The sequence below is a fragment of the Panthera leo genome, chromosome A2 (assembly GCF_018350215.1).
Source record: "Panthera leo isolate Ple1 chromosome A2, P.leo_Ple1_pat1.1, whole genome shotgun sequence".
Lineage (NCBI taxonomy): Eukaryota > Metazoa > Chordata > Mammalia > Carnivora > Felidae > Panthera > Panthera leo.
Window position 1 is genome coordinate 64,533,501 of NC_056680.1, and position 20,906 is coordinate 64,554,406.

Below are 20,906 nucleotides of genomic sequence, written 5' to 3' on the forward strand. Positions count from 1 at the left end.
CCGCGGGGAGGCAAAGAGCCAAGAGCACCAGCTCTCCATCCGTGTCTTGTACGGGACCGCTGGCAGCGATCTGGTGCCTCCAGATAACACGGGCATCTCTAGAGGCCAGGCGGTCACAGACCCCGAGGCCAGGCCGTGGGGGCCGCCTGTCACAGGCCAAGGTCCACCCAGCACCCAAGCGAGCTGAACCTCGGCCGGGAGGTTGTGGACACCCTCAGAAGGGAAGGTTCAGGCTTCCCACCCCTCGAGTCCCCGCCGCCCGCGTGTTTCCTCATGAGGCTTCCCTACACTGTACCAGCTGGGCCATCCTCTGCCTGGGCAGGTGGGCAGGTGGGCAGCCTGGAGCTCAGGGCCTGTGGGGCCATGTGGGCTCTGCCCTGCCGAACCCCTCAATCCCCGAAATCCAAGAGCCCCGGGGAGACATCAGCCGGCCCCCGTGCGGGACGTCCAGTTCCCAGCCTGACATCTGAGTCAGAGGCGTGCACGGCGGCTTGGCCCGGCTCACAAGGGTTTGCAGCTCACGAGGCCCATGCCCTGGCCACGGGCATGAGCCAGTAGGTCAAGTCCCTCCTCTGAGTCCGGGCTCTGCACCAGTGTGGTGGTGAAAAATCACATGTGGTGGAGAAAAATCCTGTGGGAACAGGCACGCCCGTGCCAGCCACCCCTCAGCACGGACGGTCCCCAGCACACCTGCTATCCTGGGTCTCACCCGATTCCTGGGCACGAACGCCCCCTCTAAAGAGCCCTGTGAGGGAAACCTGGACGCTTGACGATGACAAGTGTTGCTTCCTCGCCCCCCATACAGACGGGGGGACAAAGCTCGGAACTGAGGGCCCACGGCCTGAAGCCGTGCCCGTCACCACTGCCACCAGCTGTGCGACTGTGGGCACAGGGGGGTCCCCGTGAGGAGAGGCGGGGTCATGCAGACGGGGCCGGGGGCCAGTGCCCACAGGTGGAGTGCTGTCTAGCATAAGCCACCAAGACGTGATCGTGATCGGGGGCCCTGAACAGCCTCCATGTGAGCCCAGACTGCTTGGATGATCAGCTCCGCCGTCCTGGGGCGGGCGGCGGCTGCCCCAGAGCCACAGGAGTGGGGGGGCCATGCCCCAAGGATGGGGGAGGGGTCATGAGCCCGTGCCCCTGCCCAAGAGAAGGTCTCCATCACCTGACCGCCCACTCCTGGGCCTGCTGCGTGCCCAGAGCCGCGTGTGGAAGGGGAACCTTTAGAAACAGAGCCCTTACTCACGTTCTATCTTTCGGAGTCTCTGAAATGTCATCCCCAGGAGACCACCTGTGTGCTGAAGGTGGGGGGGGGGGAAAGGAGAGCGGCCCCGAAGAGCACAGGCAGCAGATTCTTCTCCAGAGAAATCTAGGGTTTTGGTGTTGATTTGCTTACACACATTAGGTCATTTGCTTCACTACTCTCAGTCATTCCAGAAGAAGACACGTCAGACTTAACTGAAAGCCTTAACTGAAAGGCTCCCCATGAGCCTTGGGGGACTCGGTCCAAGAGTTCGAGTTTATTCCCTTGGGTGGCGTAACCTTGCAGCCCTTCTGTATGCACGGAAGGACCTTTTCTTGGAGACAGTGTGTAGGTACAGGTTCAGCCAAGCTCAGCTCTTGTCCAGTTAGGGCCACCTTCTGGGCTTGTGCACTTTAAGCTAATGAGATGTGTGCTATTGCAAATACAAGGAGAGTTCAGCAGGAGCGCCTGGGTGGCTCAGGCGGTTGAGTGTCCGACTTTGGCTCAGGTCGTGATCTCGCGGTTTGTGGGTTCGAGCCCCGCATCGGGCTCTGTGCTGACAGCTCGGAGCCTGGAACCTGCTTCGAGTTCTATGTCTCCCCCTCTCTCTACCCCTCCCCTGCTCACACTCTGTCTCTCTCTCTTTCAAAAATAAATCAACATTAAAAAAATTTTTTTAAACATTAAAAAAAAAACAAGGAGAGTTCGGCAAACCATCATCATATAAAGTTATTTTTATGTTCATATTACATTATATTGTAACATGCCTTGGACTCTTTAATCATATTATTCTCTCATATGACTTATGTCATTAATATTATGAAGGAGGAGAGCCCAGAGAAGGAGTTCCCCTCATATCTTCCTACACTGAGAACATTTTCCGAAAGAAACCTCCATCAGGTACTTACAGATTGGACCCACTTCTAAGAGACTGTCGAATGAGCAGCAGGACGTGGTCCCCAGCGTAGCCACCACCTGGAGAGTAAAAAGCAGACCTCTTTTTATTCCCTTTTTTTGGTCACGGTCATAACATCCTCATGCACGACCACTGCCCCGCCCCGGTCGAGCCCAGAGCTTCGGATTCGGTGTTCGATCAGTGTCCGCTAGCTGAAGATACGAATCTGTGGATGTACCTTTAAGTCTTCGCACAGAAGCTTCCCAGCAGGTGGAGAGACATCTTCACACAGAAAACTAGGCTGCGAGGCTGGAAATAGTATTTGCACGGGACTCCCCGTGCATCCAGGAATGAAGCCCTTGGCCCCACGGACCGTGTCTCCTGTGCTCTGGTTGACCAATAAGAGCATGTATATGAACTACAGTTATGGCGAATCGTTGCTTCTGCGAATGGGAGGTGTGGAGCTCCGTCTTAGTCTGGTGCGTGTGGCAGAGTGCACGGCAGAACAGCGGGAACCTTGCTCTGACCACCCTGGAACAGCCTCGCGGGCAGCTCAGAGCCACCCCAAGAGTTTGACCCGGAGTCCTGCCCACCAGCTTTCATGCGCTCTCCTTCCTTCTAAATGGCACCACTCCGAAGGGAATTTCAACCCTCAAAGATGCAGATTTGCTCTACCTAGATTCATGAGAAAGCCCTACAGATGCTGAAAACAATTTTTAAAGGTGTGCTCCAAGAAAGCGTTGGGCACAGTTGGTCACACAAGTGGGAAATGTGGCCCCGATTCCTGTGGCCGCTCCTGGCCTCTGAGCACCTTGGAACATGGTGATAACACAGATACCGTCTGACCGGTTTCCCCACACCCACGGCTGTCTCTCTGGACCCATGAAGCTGCTGAAGCCAAGTCAGTTCGCATCTTCTTTCTTTCTTTTCTTTTTTTTTTTTTAAGTTTATTTATTTAGAGAGAGAGAGAGCCAGCAGAGGAGAGGCAGAGAGAGAGGGAGAGAGAGAGAATCCCAAGCAGGCTCTGCACTGTCAGTGGGGCTCGAACTCATGAACCACGAGATCATGACCTGAGCCAAAGTCGGACACCCAACCTACTGAGCCACCCAAGCACCTTCTGCATCTTATTTCTTTGTATTGCTAGGAGTTTGCACTTTGCTGAACATGGAATAGGAACCGATCACTCGCCAAGTGAACAAAAAGCACGTTGTGTTTATGAAACCGAAGGGCCTAATTGATTTACGACGCCAGCGCCATCTGGATGATGAAATTTCTCCCTCGGTGTGACAAGAGTGCGAATTTTCATTCAATCTGATTTGAGAATCCAACTCAGCTCTTTCCCAAGCCCCCACGAATACCCCGGCGGTGCCACGGGCCCTGAGAACAGACGTAAAGACACAAAGGGCAGAAACCCGCACAAACTAGTAAACCTGAGAACCTGGTCGGAGGCCCTTCTGGTTTCATTTCACTGAGGGCCACCTGCACTTGACCTGAGAACCCAATTTGCCAGAGAAAATCAAAGCGCTCCTGCCAAGGAGGCATTGTACCTGCCCCAAGGATGGTTCAGCTGACAAGTCCTGGCTCGCTGCTCACACGGTCACCTGGGCCAAACAGTAGCTGCCTGGGGACCAGAGTTGTCCTCTGCCCAGCGGCAGGGAGTGATTCCAAAGCAGGCCCTGGCCAGACTCTGGCAGGACTCAACTCAGCAATGGATTTGGGCCCCTGAGAGGGAACAGAGTGTTTCAAGTGCTCTATTATTATTCAGGGGCGGTGAAGCCAACAGATAGGGAACCTAGTACCGTTGGCAGGATAGCTTGTCTTCCGTGCTGTTCCCAAGAGGCGGGGCCATGCTGTGCCATGCAGGGCCACACGGGGAAGGTGCAGGACCATCAGGAGGCACAGGGAGAGGGGCAGCATGGACGGGAACCTTTCCTGCGGTTCCCACAGGAAGAAGCAGGTGAGGCAGGGTGAGTGGGTGGAGGGTTGGTTGTTTTGATCAATTTCAATGGGCCCCAAGGCAAAGGGGGCTGTCCCTAGCTGTCCCTAGTGTCCCTGGCTCTGGGGTGATGAGGGCGGGGGGTAGAAGCCTGGAGAGGAAGAGCCCCATAGAGGAGATGGATTGGGGTGTGGGCTCTGGGTTGGTTAGTTTGGTGAAAGGCAACCCATTACCATCTCCAGGAATTGGCTAGTCCTGGGAGGGGCTGTCCCTGCAGGGTCAGCAAGGTCCTTAAGGTGTCAAAGCCTCAGACATACAGAAAACAAAAATGCACGATGAATACACCGACATTTAAGCCATGTACTTGGGGCAAAAACACCTGGGTTGGAGGCCCACCTCTGCCTCTCACCTGCAGCCAGCCGGACTTCTGTTTGCCCACTTACAGCACAAAGGCATCGGGGGTGGGCCTGCCCAGCCTACAAGGTCCCACTGGGTCTAGATGCACCACATCGTGGTGCCTCAGCCCCCTTCCTTCCCACCGCCGCACGCGCCCCCTCGTCACCCACCCTCCGCGTCGCCTCATTTTCACGAGATGACTCATTTAATGGGACTTCAGGTCAGCGTGCTCTTTTCCCCTTGTATTTGCATTTGCTTCCTGATTTAAAACTGAAGACCAAAATGCTTCATCTAAGGCACCCAGTTTGGCAGATAGAACCCGAGACGCTTAAAAGGCTTCGTGTCGCTAAAGGAATAGCAAACAATTATACAGGTTAAAAGAAAAAAAAAACCACAGAACGGCTCAACCATCCTGCTATTGTGTGTCACGTATTTTTCTCAATCTTAACCATCTCTTAGGAACAACCTGTCTCTTGTTCGGCAGTGCCTTCAGTTTCATCTGGTTTTCCACAAATTCTAATCGAAATAAATGCAATCACTTGTGTTTTTAAGATGACATATACGGGGGGCGCCTGGGTGGCTCAGCGGTTAAGCGTCCGACTTTAGCTCAGGTCATGATCTCACGGTTCATGGGTTCAAGCCCCGCATCAGGCTCTGTGCTGACAGCTCAGAGCCTGGAGCCTGCTTTGGATTCTGTGTCTCCTTCTCTCTGCCCTCCCCTGCTTGCACTCTCTCCCTCTCTCCCTCTTGAAAATAAATAAACATTAAAAAACATTTTTTTTAAAAAAGACAACATATATGGTAAATATCCCCTTGTGAGAATTATTTTCTATCTGTGACCATTTGCACAGGAGAGTGTCTGAGATGATATCCACCAAATATTAATGGTGCTTGTCTCTTAAACTTTTTCTTTAATGTTTATTTATTTTTTTCGAGAGAGACAGAGTGCGAGCAGAGGAGGGGCAGAGAGAGAGAGAGAGGGAGACACAGAATCGGAAGCAGGCTCCAGGCTCCGAGCTGTCAGCACAGAGCCCAATATGGGGCTCGAACCCACAAACCATGAGATCCCGACCTGAGCTGAAGTTGGACGCTTAATCGACTCAGCCCCCCCCAAGCGCCCCAATAGTGCTTGTGTCTTAAGATGCGATTTTGGGTCCCATAAGGTAAACCTTCATTCTTGATGTTTTTGTCCTGAGTATGGAGCGTTTCTGTAAAAAAAAAAAAAAAAAACAATAAAATCCTGCTTCGTCTTGGACGCGACCTCAGTTGGGAGGCAAGCGGGTGGGTGTGCTGAGCACTGACTAGGCCCGGCCTGGGGCTCTGCAGAGTATACACAGGGGCTTCAAGAGCTGCAGGAGCCGGGTAGGTCTATGATCTGTACTTTACAGTTGGCTTAAGTGAGTCCTTGCCAGGGGATCGTGGACACACAGAGGGGCGGGAACAGATCAGCATTATGAACCCCGGTGTGATGAACTCTCGTTGTCCTGCCAGCTACAGAAAGAGCCTGGCGCCCTGAGCCGGGCCGGGCCCCCTCTGCCCCCCGCTGACCCAGCCCGTGGACGGGCAGTGAGGACCGGGCTGGCGGGTGGCAGAGCCTGGCCTGCTGTGTTCTAGATGGCTACGGTCAGCTCGTCCTAATTCCCAGAAGCCCAGCACCTGCTCCACTCCGGGGTCTGATTACCCCGGCTCAGCTCAGTGACGCTAACCTGATTTGGGCTGTGCCTCGGTGCCATAATCACATTTGTGCAGGGGGAGGGAGGGCAGGGACAGTGCAGGCACCCCTCCCCTGAGAGCCCACAGTGGTTCTGCGGCCCCAGGCGCACGTCCCCTTCGGGGGCAGACCTGCCTCCCCGCCCTCGTTGCTGTGGCTCTGACACGCACTGGGGGCACAGCCCTCTGCCCATGGCCGGACCTTGTCAAGTCGGCTCTAAGGACCGCAAACCCCCACAGGGAAGAAAGGGAGACTGTTACAAGCCCCACGCAAGTCCGTGGATCGGCCCCGGTGCAGACCTGCCAAACGTGCCCGTGCTCTCAGCAGAGGTCCCCGGATCCTGAGACGTCTGCAGTCACTTCGCAAATGTACGGAAGGCGTTGGGTCTGCATCTCAGAATTATGCACGTGGTTGTTATTCAGAATTGTGACCCACCGGATGGACAGCTTCAACGGAACAACCGGGCGATACGTCCAAGTCCAAGCTGCAGCCCTTCTAGATCTCTCTCTGGCTTCGGGGTCCCTTGGTTGAGGGATCCGTTTAAGATACCAAACCTACCGCAGGTCCTCGAGCCTCCTGTGACCTCTCAGGCCTCTGTGCCTTTGTCATAATCTTTTCTTCCACAAGAAGGGGACTGTGCCTGTCAGCGCTGCCTGCGTTATCCCCTAAGCACACGGCTTACCTGCGATCTCTTAGCCAAAGCGTTCGCCTGTCTCCCCTGGAGGGTTAATCACACCCCTTCCCTCTGTGTGTATAGCGCTGACTAGAGAGTGCAGAGACTGGGGAATGTGTACCTTCCCACCAAGAACCACTCCCTCGGGAAAGGGACCCACCCTTCATTGGTCCCCGAGGGGCCGGCACACGCATGGCCTAAAGGCCCGGACCTTCGCTGGACAGAGAGGGAGGTGCCTATGGAGGAGCCCGCAAACCTGCCTGTGCTCTGAAACATGGGATCAGCCCGCGTCTGCGGCTCCTGCCAGACCGCCACAGGTGCCCTCAAACGTTAGCCGGAATCTTGGGCTCGAGAGCCAAATTCCAACATGGCGCCTCCGTCAGGTGCCCAGTCTCCCTTCAGGAAAATAAAACTGGGGTGTGTTCTTCCTGACGCTGAGTGGTCTTCCCCCAAATACTTGGATCTCCCCTTCTTACCAGGCCTCTTCCCTGAGCGTAGGCACACACTTTGGGCTCATTTCTGCACACCCGCCGTGTTCTGCACCACCTCGCCCCCTCCCCGGGGAGGCCACTGCCGTGTGTGGGGGTCGTTTTGTAGGGTAACTTTGAATTGATGCCGACTGAAGACAGTCACCCAGTCTGAGGCCTCTGTGATAACGGACAGACCACTGGAGGCCAATTCATCACCGAGCTCTGCCCACCAGGCTTCAAAGCCCACCTGAGCCTCTCTGCCACCAGAGGGGTTCTGAAAATACTCATCAGCCTGTGTCTCTCTTCAGCTAAAAACTCCCTTAGTGACTATGTGTTGCCCTTAGGGAAGGCCCGTCTTCCTCACGCTCGTCCCCTCATGATCTCCTCACCACTGCCTCTGCAGCCCGCCTCCTACACCCCTCTGTACACTCCTGCCCCGGGCGGTGAAGACCCTCGCAGCTTCTGGGACCTCACATCGTGATCTCCCCGCCCTCCTGCGGACAGCAGTGCAACACGGTGTGTGAAGCGGGAACTTTGGGATCACGTCACAGTGCAACTTTCGTGGCTCTAGCAAGTTCTGAGCCTGTCTTGCCCTTCGGTCTGCTGGATGCAATACATTCTCATCGCTATTTCCTTTCCCTGGAGTGTGTGACCCAAGCAGCCCATGAACAGCACCCCCACCCCACCCCCGCCCCGGCTCAGCCTACATCCCTCACTTTTCCAAGACTGGCTCCCATAGCAACTCTTTCCTGATCCCCGTGTTCCCATGGTGACAACGACTGGCTTGCTTGTTTCCCTGATCACGCTGCACCTTCTGCGAATGACTGTTCACTTAGCGTCTCTGTCTGACCCATAAGATCCTCAAGGGCCCCGTCATCCGCAGCCCACAGGCCCGGCATGCAGCGGTTACCCAATACCCGTGAATGAATCGGCGACTATTACACATCCCATCAGGGTAAGTTGTGAAATACAACGAGTGGACGTATCCAGCACCTGCTGCTAAGACCACGACTTGGTCCACCATTTGCCTGAGAGCCCACTGACAAGGATTATAAAACGTACTCAGGGTAGTTGCCTCCTAAAATGTCCCGACAAAGGCTTCGGCCCCTCTGAAATGCCTCCAAAGGATGCCTTGTTGCAAAGTCCTCGCAAAGTCACGGGCACAGAGCGGTGGCCAAAGTGAAATGCTACGCTGCCTTCCGAAATCCCACCACTGAATTATGAACGCATGTTCTGATCTCCCTTCCTTGGTGCAGAATCACGAATATGTGATGAATACATATGTGTTCGGGACAACATCCTGTAGAGCATATTCAAATAAGGACAATACGAATTTTTTTTTCTCACGATTCCCAAGGGAAGACCACAAAATTCTATATGAAATAAGATGAAACTCAGTCTTTCCCTACTTCTCGTCCCTAAAACGTTCTGGATCACTGTATCACTCCATAGACCTATCTGGATTTCCATCAAAGATGAAGAAAAAAAGCACTAAGAGAAATTAGAGCTTTTGACGTTGGTGAGGAAATGGGTGAGGGGGATCTTATCATTCAGTACACCATTGGTTTTTGGTATTGCCGTTATAAGGCACACAGAATTAACTAATCACGAAGCCAGGTACATATAAGATTGTAATTAAAATGTAAATTCTAGGGGCGCCTGGGTGGCTCAGTGGGTTAAGTGGCCGACTTCGGCTCAGGTCATGATCTCGCAGTCCGTGGGTTCGAGCCCCGCATCGGGCTCTGTGCTGACAGCTCAGAGCCTGGAGCCTGTTTCAGATTCTGTGTCTCCCTCTCTCTGACCCTCCCCCATTCGTGCTCTGTCTCTCTCTGTCTCAAAAAAATAAATAAACGTTAAAAAAAAATTTAAGGGGCGCCTGGGTGGCTCAGTCGGTTGGGTGTCCGACTTCAGCTCAGGTCACGATCTCGCGGTCCGCAAGTTCGAGCCCTGCGTCGGGCTCTGGGCTGATGGCTCAGAGCCTGGAGCCTGCTTCCGATTCTGTGTCTCCCTCTCTCTCTGCCCCTCCCCCGTTCATGCTCTGTCTCTCTCTGTCTCAAAAATAAATAAACGTTAAAAAAAAATTTTTAAAAAATGTAAATTCTAGTGTAAGTAAAGGCTCACATCCTAATGAAGGAGCACATAAATGGGCAAAAGGGAGCAGGGAACATTTTGGATAAATAATACATCATCTGCCTCCCACTAATATCCCTGCCATTAGTGAATCGTGTTGGAATGACTGGACATTCAAAGCCCAAAACACAACTGCATCTGGCCACCGACCTTAACCCCCTCACAAAAACTAACTCAAAGTGGATCACAGACCTAAATGTAAAATGTAAAATGCCTAAATGATGACACGGGAGAAAACCTACATCCTCTTGAGTGCGGCGATGAGTTTGTGGCCACCACACCAAAGGCAGGATCCAAGAAAGAAAACATTGATGAGACAGACTTGAGGAAAATCAGAAACTCCTGCTCCACAAAAGACATTGCAGAGAATGAAAAGCTACCCATTGGGAGAATATATTTGCCAAACGCATCTCTTGATAAAGGACTGGTATCCAAATTATAAAAGGAAGTCCTCAAACCCAACAAGAAAATAAACAACCCAACTAACACAGGGGCGAAAGATCGGAACTGACACCTCACCAAAGAAGATATTCAAACGTCAGATAAGCATATGACAAAATCTTCTACGGGGTACGTCGGTAGGGAGTCTGAAATGAAAACAACTTTCAGATACCAACAGACACCTATGGGAACGGCTAAAATCGAAAACACCGACAACACCAAATGCTGGTGCGGATGTGGCAAAACAGTAACTCTGATTTCATGGCTCTTAGAAATGCAAAATGGTACAGCTGCTTTGGAAGAGTCTGGCAGTTTCTCATAAAAACCAAATATTCTCTTACCATACGACCAAGCAATTATGTGGGTTCCTGTTCATTTACCCAGGTGAGTTGAAAACCTGTGTCCACACAAAAACCTGCACTTGATGCTCATAGCACTCTTCAAATAATTACCGAAATTCGGAAGCAACCGAGATGTCTGTGATATTGTCATTTATAATAAGAAATATATATATATTTGGTCTTTGTCCCCATTTCCAGCACAGAGCTCCTAAAACCCTTGGAACTGAATAAGCCAGGAAGTCCATAAAGGCGTCTTTTGTCATGTTAATGAGAAGCGGCTAGGTCACCTAAGGATGCTGGCTGGCTCTCAAGGGAACCAATCCTGTTACTGGAGCATTGGAACTGTTAAGTCCCAACCCTGACCTCTAGGGAGGGGAGGGCGTTGAAGATTGAGTTCAATCACCAATGATCCGTGATTCAACCCGTCATGCCTATGTAATGAAGCCTCTATAACACCCCAAAAGCGGGTTGGTAGAACCTGAGGGCCAGTGAACAGGTGGAGACTTGGGGACAGTGGGACCAGGAGAGGACATGGAAGTTCCACGCCCCTTCCCCAGATCTTGCCCCCCGCCACGTTTCCTCCACCTGGTCCTTCCTGAGTTTTATCCTTCTCTAATGAACCAGTGATTTAGCGAGTAAGATGTCTGAGTTCTGTGAGCTGCTCTAACAAATTAATCAAACCCAAGGGAGGGGGTTGCTGGAATTTCTGATCTATAGCCGTTGGTCAGGTGACAGGTGACAACCTGGAGTTACAACTGGCAACTGAAGTGAGGCAGTCTTGTAAGATCGAATAGTCCACTATCCAGGTAGATAGTATCAGATCGAGGTAATTGTTCAATGGTACTGGAAAACCTCTGAGTCAGAGGTGGGTGCGGGATATTAATGTCCTTCAATAGGTACATCCAAACAATGAGATACTATTTGGTGATTTAAAAAGAAAAGAGAGAGCTGGGGCACCTGGGTGGCTCAGTCGGTTGAGCGTCCGACTTCGGCTCAGGTCACGATCTCACGGTTCATGGGTTCGAGCCCCACGTCGGGCTCTGCGCTGACAGCTCGGAGACTGGAGCCTGCTTCTAATTCTGTGTCTCCCTCTCTCTGCCCCTGCCCTGCTCACGCTCTGTCTCTCTTTGTGTCTCAAAAATGAATAAACGTTAAATTTTTTAAAAATTAATCCATCCAATTAAACATGGGCAAAGGACATGAAGACACATTTCACTGCCAAGGCCATATGGGTGGCAAAGAAACACATTGAAAGATGTTCGACATCATTAGTCATCAGGGAAATGCAAACGATGATATCCCTACTGTCCTACCAAAACACCTAGAATTTAAAAATGGTGAATAACAAATGCTGTTGAGGATGCACAGCCTTAATTCCTCACACATCGTTGGTAGAGGCATAAAATGGTACAGCCTCTCTGGAAAACAGTTTGACAGTTTCTTGAAAAGGTAAATAAACTCACAGCTAGCATATCACACTCAATTGCGTTCTTGGGAATTTTTGCCAGAGAAATGAAAACATACGTTCACCCAAATACCTATGTGTGAATGGTCATGGAAGCTTTATTTTCAGTTTTGTGTTTTTGGACTCTTCATGTGCAATCACCCAACCCTGGAAACAACTCTGATGTCCTCAGTAGGTAAATGGTTAAACAGGCTGGGTTACCAAGAAGGTGGTGCCAAACTGCTGTTGTGAGTCAGTAAAAATAACCGTGTATCGATTCATGCCACACTCTGGACAGACCTCAAGGTCATTATGCCAAGTGAGAAAAGCCGGCTGCAAAAGGCGACAGGCTTTGTGATTGTGTGTGTATAACACGCTCAAAGTGAGGACAGCAGGGCATTAGCGTGTGTGAAGAGGTGGGGAGGGGACATCTTTGTGGTGATGGAGAAGTTCTGCATCCTGGCTGTGGGGGTGGGGGGAGGTGATGTGAACTTACACGCGTGACAATGACATAAGACTACACGCACACAATGTCAGCTTCCGGGTTCTGTTACTGCACTATCGTGTGCAAGCTGTAACAACGGGGGGAAACTGGGTGAAAGGGACGAGGGGAGTCTCTGCATATGAACCTTGTTATTTTCTCTTTAATCTACAAGTGTTCAAAATAAGAACTTAAAACCTTCCAATATTTTAAACCAAGAACATGACATATTCATGTATCGGCCAGACATAACTAGAGAAAGACTTGGTGAACGATAAATAGGGGTAAATTGTACATAGGGATTGAGCATAGGGATTTTAAGAATGAAGGGAAGCGGGGGGCGCCTGGGTGGCTCAGTCGGTTGAGCATCCGACTTTGGCTCAGGTCATGATCTCGCAGTTGATGAGTTCAAGCCCCGAGTCAGGGTCTGTGCTGACAGCTCAGAGCCTGGAGCCTGCTTTGGATTCTGTGTCTCCCTCTCTTTCTCTGCCCCTCCCCCACTCATGCTCTGTCTCTCTCGGTCTCAAAAATAAATAAACATTAAAAAAAATTAAAAACAAAAAAGAATGGGTGGCAGGTATACAGAAGAGCATCAGAGGTCATGGCGCTGGGAGGGACAACCCAACACCTGTGCAGAGTCCCAGAAGGGGAGGGATGAATGTGCAGAAGCAAACTTTGGAGAGATTATGCATAAGAATTTCCCTACACTGAGGACAAGTGACAAATTACAGATTCTGGAAGCTCTGTGAAACCCAAGGAGAATAAGCACGAAGAAGCAATCAACTTTCATCCTAGTAGAACTGCCTAGACGCAAAGACAGAAGGCAAATACTGCAAGCAATCAGAGGGTGAAAGAAGTCACATTGCCACATTACCTCTAAAAGTCACAGTGAGACTGATGAGTGACATCCCACCAGATGATGGGAGAAGATGCCAATGGGCTTATGCATTTAATCTGCCAAAGGAAGAGAACGTCTAGCCTGGAACTCTAGACCCAGCAAAAATATTGAAAGGGGAAGGCAAAATAAAGACATTTTCAGAGAAACAAGAACAGAGGGAATTGTAACAAAATAGGAAAGAAATTATAAAGATAGTTTTTCAGACAGAAAAAAAAATGATTCCAGGTGAAAATAAGAAAACATAGGAAAGAAAGATCAATGGCAGGGCACCTGGGTGGCTCAGTTGATTGGGTGTCCGACTTCAGCTCAGGTCATGATCTCATGGTTTGTGTGTTTAAGCCCTGCATCAGGCTCTGTGCTGATGGCTCAGAGCCTGGATCCTGCTTCAGATTCTGTCTCTCTCTCTCTCTCTCTCTCTCTCTCTCTCTCTCTCTCTCCCTGCCCCTCCCCCCCCACACTCTATCCCTCTCTCAAAAATAAACATTAAAAATAATAATTAAAAAAAGGAAATAAGAAAAACTCAAACCATCTAACGCCTAAAAGATCTAGAAAAAGAAAAAAACAAAATGTAAAGTTAGTAGAAGGAAGGAAATAATAAAGATTAAAGTAGAAATAAATGAAATAGAGACCTCCCCCCCCAAAAAAAAAAGAAAATAGGAAAGAAAGGATCAATAAAACCAGGAGCTGGTTCTTTGAAAACATGAACAAAATTGATAACCTTTTAGCCAGACCCATAAGAAAAAAAAGAGAGAAAACCCAAATACATCATAAATTAAGGAGAAGTAACAACTATACCACAGAAATAAAAAGGATTGTATTGGAATGCTATGAAAAATGACATGCCAACAAACTGGACAACCTAGAAGAAATGGGCAAATTCCTAGAAACACACAATCTTCCAAAACTCAATTAGAAGGAAATAGAAAATTTGAATAGATTGATTACTAGTAACAAAATTGAATCCGTAATCAAAAAATGCCCAACAAGTAAAAGTCAAGACCAGATGACATCACACGTGAGTTCTACTAAACATTTAAAGGAGAGTTAATACCAGGGTGCCTCAGTGGCTCAGTTGGCTGAGCATCCGACTTCAGCTCAGGTCATGATCTCACGGTTCATGGGTTCGAGCCCCACATCGGGCTCTGTGCTGACAGCTCAGAGCCTGGATCTTGCTTCAGATTCTGTCTCTCCCTCTCTCCCTGCCCCTGCCCCATGCTGTCTCTCTCCAAAAATGAATAAACATTAAAAAAAAAAAAAAAAGACAAGAAAGCAGAGAAAAACCATCATATAAGAGGTGGGCCAGATAGACAGCCATGCACTTCAGTGTGTCAACAATTACTTTAAGTAAATGGACAAATTTGAGAAAAATTATCATGTTGGACTTATAAACAAATGAAAAAGAAAAAAAAAAAAAAAACAAGCAACAACTGTAGCCTGCACACAGGAGACTCATTTTAGGTGTAAGAGAACAGGAAAGGAAAGGAAGACACTGGGAAAACGTATCCCCTGACCACTAACCCATAGAAACCGGATGTAACTGCAGTGACTTCACTGTATGCAGATTTCATAGAGATAAAGAGAGCATTTTGCAGTGACGAATGGGTCGTTCGGCGGGAAGGTTTGACGATTCTAGACGCGTGTGCAGCTGGGTACAGAAACTTGAAAATATGTCAACTACACCCGGGTCAAACATAAAACAAGCCACGGGCAGGTCTATAAGCCACAGCTGAGATGTTCCCAGTGGTCCCTAAGGAGATAAGTTGCATTGCCCTGGTCGTTACAAGATTGAAATTGATTTTGTGTCCTCACTTTCTTGGGCTTGACCTGGGAACCAACTGTTTTTCTATTTTGTCTGTTTTCCCAATGGAGTGTTGTCCTTTGACTTCTCGAAAATCTGAGCCTTCTTTTAAGATTTGCTTTATAATATATACTGTATTTCCTGCCAGCGTTTGCCCTTTTGTTTTGTTTACGAGTCTTGTGGTTTTTATGAAATGAAATCTTCTCATCGTTTTATGTGGTGTATTCCATTGCCTTCATTCTTCAAATCTGCAAGAGTGGGTTTTAATGTATTTATTTTTCCCGAGATAGGATATTCTGGTAAGTCTTAGTTAGTGATGGCATAGGTGCAGAAAAGCTTACCTTGTGTAAAAGGAATCCTTTCAGACCATCAGGGGATTGTCTGTAGGAATTTTAAAGGTAGTCTTTCCTTCTAACTAGAAGGATCTTCCTTCCGAATCTTTATATGACAAATATTTATTGTGCTTCTGCTAAGGGGCAGGGCAGGTTCAAGGAGCTGGATAAAGCGACTATTAACCAGACCCGCCCTCCGCGTAGCTCACAGTGTGGTGGGAGGAGGGAGGCAGTAACAACTATACAAATAAACGTGTATTTCATGCAAGATGGGAAAATGAAGCAGGACGGGGTGACTAAGGTGACCTCTGGCTCAGCCTATTGCAGGCTGACAGCTGCCTTGGCCGTCAGTCCCTCCCACCAGCTACGTCTGAATCTGCTCACTCCTACAGTGATTCCCGTGGAAACTCCACAAGTGGGGATCCAAGTTTGTATCAAATCATGCCTTCCGTGCCTTCCCCAGGTCACACGTTAGGTATTCAACGAGTGGTGGTTGATTCAAATCGATGAAAACAATTTTTTTTTTTTGAGAATAAAAGCTTGTCTCGAAGATTAATTCTTAAATAAAAAAGAGTGGGCATGATTCACACGGGGTCCATAAAGTTTGTCACACCTAGATTGTTCTAACAAGTAGGAGATGCTCAGATATGTTCAAGAGGTACCTGAGGATCTTGATTTGTTTCTAAAATCTCCCCAGTTTGTTCGAAAAGCTCCCTTCCCAGAACTTCTGGTAAAAGTAACTGGGACAGGGCCTGGGCATCAGTATACGGTAACACCCCGGACTGCACGTAACTCGTTCTGTGAATGTTCCACAAGACGAGCAAACGTTTCTAGCAAATTTTAACTTGATGAATGAGCGATGTCTTGTGATACAAGTCGTACGTGATGCCGAACGTCACATGATCACAACTGAGCTAAAGGTTTTTGAAATTCGCTTTGATATACGAGAGCTTTGGATGACGAGCGTGTTTCCGGAACGAATTATGCTCGCAAACCAAGGTGTGACCGTGTTTTCAGAGCTCCCCCGGTAACTCCAGTATACAGCCAGGTTGGACACCACCATCCTGGGGCCACAATCACGTCTTAATTGTCATCACGCGTGACGCGTCAGTCCTCAGCTCTGCACGCTGCCATGGCCGCGTCGGATGCGACAACTCCAAGCTCTCGCTGTAACACTATCTATTTCTTCCCCGCTAGAAAATGCCCATCTGTACACGAGAAAACCTGGTGCTATTTGGCCAGTTACGTATTTTACCTAGAATTAGTCAGTGCTGGCTTGCAACACATCGCTTGTGATGCGTCTTGGTATCTGCTAAGAATACCGGTCTGGGTGGCCAAGGCTTTCTGTGTTTTATGGTTAATGTGGTTCACTGGGTCCATCATGCCCTCCTCAGGACAGAGCACCTACCGAGGCACAGAGTGCTGTCAAGGGACAACCATACGGTGTCGCATTTAACAGAAGCAGAAACAAGGCTTGTTGGTTTAACCAGGATCCTCCAGGCTGGGTGCTCTGCTTACTTCTTTCTGAGACTAGGCAGGCGGAGGCACAAATAAATGGGAGTCACGCTCCTGGGGTGCCTCGGTGGCTCAGTCAGTTGAGCGTCCAACTGGAGCTAGGGTCATGATCTCACAGTTCATGAGTTCGAGCCCCACATCGGGCTCCGTTGTTGTCGGCACCGAACCTGCTATGGATCCTCTGTCCCCCACCCCCTCTCTGCCCCTCCCCTGCTTTCTCTCTCTCTCTCTCTCTCTCAAAAATGAATCAACATTAAAAAAATGTAAATGGAGTCATGCTCCAGCCTTCCTCAAGGAGCAGTCAGCTGATGATGCATGAACCGCCTATCCTGTGACCAGCATGGCACCCTGCCCCAGACCCAAGCAGGGCTCTGAGACCCCCAGGGGGCCCTACCCAAGAGGCATAGTTGACTTACAAAGAAAGGAATCAGGCCCTCCACCTTGTCTCTCTCCATAGCTTCCTGCAGGGCAGAACCACGCATAGCAAACTTGCCATCGGAAGGGATGGCTTTCAGTTTCACTCCTCCAATTAATCCGGCTCTTTCCACTGAGGAGTGTGCCTGGAAAGAAAGCGGCAGAGTTAGATTCTTGCGTGCGTGTCCTGTGCGGGTGACAGAGCCCCTGGCTCTGCAGACAGCTTCCAGGGCTGCACACCAACCCCCCCCCACCCCTGCACCTGATTCTGGAATCTTGCTTTGCGGTTTAGTGAACGAGCAGCAAAATAAAGTCTGAAGTAGAGGTAGCACCCGGCTTCTTGTCTGGGGGTTCCTCTTACCATGGGGCTTTGGGCACCTTGGGGGCCAAGTTCAGTGCATGGTGTCTGGAGCGAAGAAGCCAACGACACAGCATCGTTCCTGGATGGTGGGTCTCAGGAGCCCCCAGGAAGGCCGGTTCTTACTGCCAGCTCCCCCTCGCTGCCCTGCGGCCCCCACCGCCACCGTCTCCTACTTGACTCCATCCTGGGGTCTGGACCTCTCCGGTATGGGGACCCAGCTCCCAGTTGGTGACAGCAGTTGCAGGATCGCAAGACCTGAGGGCCTGGGGGGACTCCAGGCCCTTCCCCCGTGACCCCAGTGGACCTCCAAGACCTCACGTGCACACTGAGAAAATAACGAACGTCCACTTCCAAGCACAGTTATAAAAACGACTGACAGGTTGCATGGTATTGTTTTGATCTGATTTGACCTCCAACAAGACATTCAGATCTTGGAGACTCAGTGGGGCTTTGGACCAACACGCTCAGCCAACACACTCACCTGATCCGATGAGTAAGCCACTAGCTTGTCCATGATGGCACCCTGCGTCAGCCCGGGGGAGGCGGCCTGCAGGCGGCGGGTCACTTTGGTTCGAGCGGCCAGCAGGGCCATCAGAGTGGCCTCACTGGCACTTCCCTAGATCAAAGAAAGGGTCGAAATGAGCTTCAAAGTGCAGCAAAGAAATCAATCTCTAAACTGCTGGGAGACATTATTGTCCATACTGTTCTTAAAAGATGAGTCTGAAATTGCAAAGCTTATCCTCCTTCGCCCAGGAAAGATCGGAACAACCTGTGACAATCATTTCAGTTCTTTTTTTATTTTTTTATTTACATTTGAGAGAGAGAGAGACAGAGAGACAGAGCGCGAGCCGGGAGGGGCAGAGAGAGGGAGAGGGAGACACAGAATCTGAACCAGGCTCCGGGCTCTGGGCTGTCAGCACAGAGCCTGACTCGGGGCTTGAACTCACAGACCGTGAGATCATGACCTGAGCCGAAGTCGGATGCTTAACTGACTGAGGCACCCAGATGCCCCCAGCCCGCAGGTCTTAAGATTCATTCAGCTTTATCATTCATTGCTTTGTCTATTTTATGTAACCTGTTGGCCGGCCCTTCCGAGCACTCAGCTCGCAGCAAGTGCAAGACCCACTTTGCATGCATTTTTCCATGGAGTTCTCCCAGGCTGGCCAATGAGGGCTGGTCCTACGTCCACCAGAGGAGGAGACCGGGACCCGGGGTACCGGCAACTCAGCCCAGCTGTGTTCACAACCACTCGCGCAGAGAAACTTGTACTGGTTTACAAAATGGGATGCCTTTCCCTCCAGATTCAGAAATGCCCTTGGAGGTGCTCCCTCGGTTACTAATGTCACAGGGTTCGTTACGTCCTTCCCAATCCAGCACGCTGAAGCCCTCACCCCGAGTCCGCCAGAATGAAACCGTATTTGGAGATAAGGCGTCTGAAGAGGTCGTTAGGTTGAAAGGTCCGACTGGTGTCCTTATAGGTCACCAGACATTCACGCACACAGAGAAAAGGCCATGGGAGGACACGGGGAGGAGACAGCCTTCTACAAGCCAGGGAGAGAGGCATCAGGAGGAACCATCGCTCCCCACTCGCTGATGGTGACTTCCAGCCTGCGGGACTGGGACACAACAAATGTCTATTGTTAAAGCTGCTGGTCCGTGGTGTTGTGTTAGGGCGGCCCAGCAGACTAATTCAACAACTTACCCTGGCAAAGAACTAAAAGAAAGGCACCGTCTTCACTCCTTGGAGGCTGCAAGTGGGTTAAAGATAACACGGACTCAGCACCCACCATGCTGTTCCGCAGAATTTGCAAAATAACCCTGTTTTAATTTTTATGTATTAAAAAAATTTGTTTTAATGTTTGAGAGGCAGAGAGCGTGAGTGGGGGAGAGGCAGAGAGACAGGGAGACAGAGGATCTGAAATGGGCTCCCTGCTGACAGCAGAGAGACCGACGCGGGGCTCGAACCCACAAACTGTGAGATCATGATCTGAGCCGATGTCAGAAGCTAAGCCGACTGAGCCACCCAGGTGCCCCGGTAGAACCTTGTTTTTAAATTCGGTCATTGTCAGGTGGGAAATGGATGCTAAGAAAGAGGGGAACTAACTTCTAGCAAGTGGCAGGGGGACGGGGGCCTCCCCACATTTAGAAGCGATGCCCCCCATCTACTGCTCATAATCTCCACCTCTTAAGTAAATCCTAGAGGAAACCAACAAATTGAACAGTATTAACATTAGAAAGGAAAAAATAAAATAAAAGAAGGTAGATCTGGGTCGACTATGAGAGATTTGTAAGATTTGAGAATTTTGCAGAGAAATACACAATAAAATAATTAGGCCAACTTCCCCCGCTAACTTCGTTTTATCCTCATTTCCCTTCACTGACCCGATTTCCTGTTCTATTTTACCATTTCGATGCTTTTACTTATTCTTTTAAGCCAATTCAGATCCTCCGGGGAGACAGGTGAAGTTCGAACATAAATACATTTACTCGGAGTTTTGCCGCTCAAATGCATGGACTCAAATATACACATACAATCTTTTTAACCCGGCCTCTCGGGTGGGTTTTACATTTCTTCGGGCCATATTGTCACTAGCGGTCATTTTATTGTAGTATTTTTTTAAGTTTGTTATTTATTTTGAGAGGGGGGAGGAGGGGCAGAGAGAGAGGGAGACAGAAAATTTGAAGCAGGCTCTGTGCTGTCAGTGCAGGGCAGGACGTGGGGCTCGAACTCACGAACCGTGAGATCCTGACCTGAGCTGAAATCAACAGTCAACATGGGCTGGTGATGCTAGATCGGTAGAAGCAGGGAATCCAAGCTCCCTGAAAGCAGGCACGGGGTTTTCCGCTCCAGGGTGGGGGGCTTCCTCCTGCGCCCCACGGCGTGTGTCTCCTGGGTCCAGCATCTACTCCGCGTCCGAAGTGGACCACGCAAAGCTTCTTGAAAGGCACGGCGCCCCGGTGCTGGAATCCATCTGCCTGGTTCTGTCTCCAATACTCACGCGGGATCACAGCCCCCTCCCTGTGTGGCACCCTCTGCCTGAGGCCTTGAAACGCACCTTCCCCCCCGCAACCTCTGTTCTCCCCTGAGCCACATGCTAATGAAAGGCTTTGAATCACCAACCGGATTCCTCCTGGGGTCGCCTTTCTTCTCGGTCCTTGCAAAGTCCCCCCCCTCCACGCAGCCGAAAATGATTGAACACACAAATTGCCCAACGGGAGAAATTGCCAGTGGGGAGTCCCGAGCTCAGAGGCCCATGGCAGCCACACGTTCCAGCTCCTGCCGTGGATCAGGAATTCGAGCAGATTTCTGGCCCTTTGTGGGAAGCCAACAGAGGGAGGAGTGGGCAGAAGGAGCCGGGGGTCTGTTCCGGGGCTCGGGCCGCGTAATGACACCTCTTCCCTGCAGCGGACAAAGGTTGCCATGGCA

At 50.2% G+C, this 20,906-nt stretch overlaps 1 protein-coding gene across 1 annotated transcript in view; it reads right to left on the reverse strand.

Moving 5' to 3' along the window:
• DDC (dopa decarboxylase) overlaps positions 1-20,906 on the reverse strand; it is a 65,512-nt gene that overhangs the window by 35,951 nt on the left and 8,655 nt on the right. The window contains exons 4-6 of the mRNA XM_042927563.1: positions 17,961-18,095; positions 17,121-17,264; positions 2,152-2,218 (exon numbers count right to left, since the gene is read on the reverse strand). Of these exons, the coding sequence (XP_042783497.1) occupies positions 2,152-2,218; positions 17,121-17,264; positions 17,961-18,095 (346 nt within the window). The remainder of the gene's footprint in view (positions 1-2,151; positions 2,219-17,120; positions 17,265-17,960; positions 18,096-20,906) is intronic.